Consider the following 4,638-nt stretch of genomic DNA (forward strand, 5'->3'; position numbering starts at 1 on the left):
GGATCGGCGGGGGCCGGAGGAGGGGGCCCCCGGACACACACGCACACGCACACACACACACACACACACACACACACACACACCCCACAGGCAGCGCGCGCCAATGAGCCCGGGCCGGGCGCGGGGGGCGGGGTTTTCCCAGGCTCCAGCACAGCAGCTGCTATTTACCTTCTTGGCTTCTCCCGGGGACCAGGAACCAGCCCCCGCGCTCCGCTGCCCGCCGCCACCCCCCCCCCCCCCCGCCTCCCTGCCCCCGGGGCGCGCGCGCATACACACTCACACACGCACGCACACACACATCCTCCCGGTCCGGCCGCAGCCGCGGCGGCAATAAAACATCCTGGCACGTGCTCCAGCTCCAGGCGCGCCCTCGCCGGCCGGCTGATGTCAAACTGCATCTCGGCTGGTGCAGCTCTTAAAGGGGCCGCGCGCACCGGCGCCTAGACGACCCCGGCTGCCCGCCGCCTTGAGAAGGAAGGAAGAGGCTTCTGGGACGCCCGCCACCTCGACGTGCTGCAGAACGGAGAGCCTACAGGAGGAAAAAGTGGCGAGGGTGCTTCCATGTCCTAAAGGCATTGCCAGCAAAGTCCCCCTTGTTCGTCTTTTATTTGAAATTCCATTTCCCTTCCTTTTTGGAAAATTTTCAGATTGTTTCCTGGGGAAGCGCGGGTTCCAAGGCCCCAACTCCAGAAGAGGAATGGGGAAAGAAGGGGGATGGCATTCAAGAACTACTTTGCTCCGATAAGCTTGCAAATGTAAAAATGCAAGGTGGAAGGTATTTTTTCTTTTTTTTGCATGCAAATGCCAGCTTCACGCTGGCTCGACTTTCACCCACCCACCCTTCCCTAAAGAGGTATAGATTATGACCGGGAAATTCCTTAGATATTTCAGAAACTAACACCTTTGCACGCGTCCTTCCCCCCCCCCCCGCCCCGCTTTTCTTTTCACTGCTGCTAATACAATCTTTTATTTTTACCCTTCTAAACCTGTTAATATATATATATATATATATATTTCTCAAGCTTTTTATCAGTTAAAGAGATTCTAATAGGCATTAGGAAAGAGAATATAGAGCAAAGATCCTAGCCCCAAAAGTAATAAACTACGTTAGACCAAAACCAGGGCAGAAAATTCCTCTCTACAGCAAAGCTTGGCTGGGAGAGTAACGAAGGGTTAAAATGCTTTTGATTGACGTTGTAGCCTCTGGTGCCCCGGGCTCAGGCGCGCGCCATTGGCCACCAGACCTTGCGCCTGGCGGCCAATGGGGGGGCGCGGTCCACGAGCGGTGCCGCGTGTCTCCTCCTCCCATTGGCTGAAAGTTACTGTGGGAAAGAAAGTTTGGGAAGTTTCACACGAGCCGTTCGCGTGCAGTCCCAGATATATATAGAGGCCGCCAGGGCCGAGGGATCACACTGGATCCGGAGCTGGTGCTGATAACAGCGGAATCCCCAGTCTACCTCTCTCCTTGGTCCTGGAATAACGCTACCGAAAACCAAGTAGCCATAAAATATTACAATAAACTCTCAGAACTTGCTCAGTAATTTTGTGTAAGTCTCAAATAAAAGGGACATAAACAAAAAAATTTTTTGAGTGTGAAGGACTCCAAAAATATAATTCTCTAGGGATTAAAAAAAAAGAAAGGAAAATGCCAGCTGACATAATGGAGAAAAATTCCTCGTCCCCGGTGGCTGCCACCCCAGCCAGTGTCAACACGACACCGGATAAACCAAAGACAGCATCTGAGCACAGAAAGGTAAGGGCGGTGCTTGTGTGTCTCTATAGCGCCCAAGAAATTAAGTTGGGGTTGGGGGCGCCTTTCTCGCTTAAAATTCAGGGGTGAAATGGCAGATCTTCTGGGAATTCAGGGCCCTTACTGATTTTTTTTATTTCTGCAGTCATCAAAGCCTATCATGGAGAAAAGACGAAGAGCAAGAATAAATGAAAGTCTGAGCCAGCTGAAGACACTGATTTTGGATGCTCTTAAGAAAGATGTAAGTGGGGGATACTGCTTTTATTCATTTAATAAAACATTTCATAATAAATACGATTTCTCTGCAGCTAGGGGTGAAACCCCTCGCAGACTGGATACTGCCAGTCAGCGCCGCGTTCTCCGAGGCGGGAGGGTCGGGCCTCTCGCGGGGATACCGGGATATTGGCGTGGCGGCTGGAGGGAGGGTCTCCAACCCTTGGAGACGGATGGCAGGGTCTCACTTTCTGCTTTGCCTTCTCGCTGCAGAGCTCGCGGCATTCCAAGCTGGAGAAGGCGGACATTCTGGAAATGACAGTGAAGCACCTCCGGAACCTGCAGCGGGCGCAGATGACGGGTAAGGGCTGCTCGCTGCGTCCCCCTCTGCGGGCGTCCCTCTCGCCCTGCGGTGATTTCTTCCAGACTTCCGCTCGCGGTTGTGAGAGGCATTCAGCTACATTTTACTGCCTTGGCTCACGCTCGCGTTCCCACGGTCTGGGGTTTATTTATAGCCACAACTCCAAGTTGTTACTGTTCCGGAAAGGGAGGGAAAGAGGTTGTAGCAGCGAGGGTGGCGAGCGGCTTGGATGTGGGGGAAGCGGGTGGGGGCGGAGGACGGTAGAAAGAGGGAGGATTTAGGACCGTGGCGGGTTTGAGCTTCTTTAGAGCCTCAGCGGTCATCTGGTTTAGCACTTCCCCTCCTCCAGTTTACTGAAGGGTAAAATAAAGCTCGAATGGTGGAGGTGGGCATTGTCCAAGGTCACAACGCGCGCGGGGTGGGGGTGGGGAGCTCAGTTCTGGGGCTCGGATCGGTTTAAGTGGAGCGTCGGGGAGTGGAGGGGAGGGAGAGTCTCCACTTCGATTGCCTCGCGCCTGTGTGGAGAGGTCGCTGGTTTTGCTAAATCCACCCCAGCTGGAGGCAGTTCCGTGGTCCTGTGGTCAGGGAGGCGCGCCGCGGGGACCTCCCCGGGTGGGAGATGTTGGCCCCGGGACCAGGGCCGTTTGGTGACCCCGTCTGTCTCCTTCTGGCCCGCAGCCGCGCTGAGCACCGACCCGAGCGTGCTGGGGAAGTACCGCGCCGGCTTCAGCGAGTGCATGAACGAGGTGACCCGCTTCCTGTCCACGTGCGAGGGCGTTAACACCGAGGTGCGCACCCGGCTGCTCGGCCACCTGGCCAACTGCATGACCCAGATCAATGCCATGACCTACTCTGGGCAGCCGCACCCCGCCTTGCAGGCGCCGCCGCCGCCCCCTCCAGGGCCGGGGGGGGCCCCGCACGCGCCGTTCGCGCCGCCGCCGCCGCTCGTCCCCATCCCCGGGGGCGCGGCGCCCCCTCCCGGCGGCGCGCCCTGCAAGCTGGGCAGCTCGGCTAGCGAGGCGGCCAAGGTGTTTGGCGGCTTCCAGGTGGTGCCGGCTCCTGACGGCCAGTTTGCCTTTCTCATCCCCAACGGGGCCTTCGCCCACAGCGGCCCGGTCATCCCTGTCTACACCAGCAACAGCGGGACATCCGTGGGCCCCAACGCTGTGTCGCCTTCCAGCGGCCCCTCGCTCACGGCGGACTCCATGTGGAGGCCGTGGCGGAACTGAGGGGCTTAAGCCACCTCTCCGCTAAACTCCCCACCAACCTCTCTTCCCTCTGGACTCGAAACCCGAACTTGGACTCTGGGAGAGAAGAGCTCTTTTGTCATTAAGTGGTTACTTTGTTGATTTTAATTTCTAAAAAGTTACTTTTTTTGTAGAGAGCTGTATTAAGTGACTGACCATGCACTATATTTGTATATATTTTATATGTTCATATTGGATTGCGCCTTTGTATTATAAAAGTTCAAATGACATTTCGTTTTTTACACGAGATTTCTTTTTTATGTGATGCCAAAGATGTTTGAAAATGCTTTTAAAGTGTCTTCCTTTTGGGAAGTTTATTTGAGAAAATATAATAAAAAAGTGAAGGCTTTTATGTCTTAGAACTGATTATTTCAGAATATGTAAAAAGAGGTTCTTGGTGGGATTTGAATTTTATGATTTTTTTTCATGTAATCGGTTCTTTTGTTATGAAAAGAGCCATATTTTTAAAAATCCATCCAACCTCTTAGCAACCAGGTGCTCCAGGAGCTGAGAGAGGCAATTCAATTTAATTTACAAGAACCATTCTGAGAGGGCTTCCCTGGACAATTTGTGGTCAGTCTCAGCCAGGATTCAAACCTAAGTTTGGCTAAGTCATTCACCTTGTTCTCATAGCAGCTCATTCTGAGGAAATGTGGACCAGAACTGAGTCCAGGAAGCTAATGGATGTAATCCAGTTGTCCTCTACCGCAATAGTAAGGGTGACTCCTGCAATAATATTACAATTCTGGGGTAGCTCACCAACATCCAAAGGTGAAACACAACCGCTGCAGCTTGCTGCCTTCAGAGGTCAGGGTCTTCATTAATTAATTAATCCTTAGGTGCAGCCAGACATTCCCTTGCACCAGCATTCAAAACTTTGAAATGCCACTCTGCACCCTCTTCAAGCAAGCTGAGAAGGTCAACAGATTCTTTCTGCCAAGGGACAGCTAGTTAGACTCCCAAGTGGAGCCTGAGCCTAGATGATTAACACCAGACATGTGTTTTTGATAAATTTCTGTGCTTGACTCTAATAGAAAAAGCATGTGGGGGCTAGGCTGGCAGGCGCA

The 4,638-nt window shown here is 53.2% G+C and overlaps 1 protein-coding gene across 1 annotated transcript; it reads left to right on the top strand.

Annotated features, from left to right (window-relative positions):
- Positions 1-1,379: 1,379 nt before the first annotated feature.
- On the top strand, positions 1,380-4,002 carry HES1 (hes family bHLH transcription factor 1). Its single transcript, XM_077117907.1, has 4 exons — positions 1,380-1,753; positions 1,896-1,991; positions 2,237-2,324; positions 3,003-4,002. The coding sequence occupies exons 1-4, from the start codon at positions 1,646-1,648 to the stop codon at positions 3,551-3,553; spliced, it is 843 nt and encodes a 280-aa protein (XP_076974022.1). The 5' UTR covers positions 1,380-1,645; the 3' UTR covers positions 3,554-4,002.
- Positions 4,003-4,638: the final 636 nt, after the last annotated feature.

The sequence above is a fragment of the Tamandua tetradactyla genome, chromosome 10 (genome assembly GCF_023851605.1).
Source record: "Tamandua tetradactyla isolate mTamTet1 chromosome 10, mTamTet1.pri, whole genome shotgun sequence".
Lineage (NCBI taxonomy): Eukaryota > Metazoa > Chordata > Mammalia > Pilosa > Myrmecophagidae > Tamandua > Tamandua tetradactyla.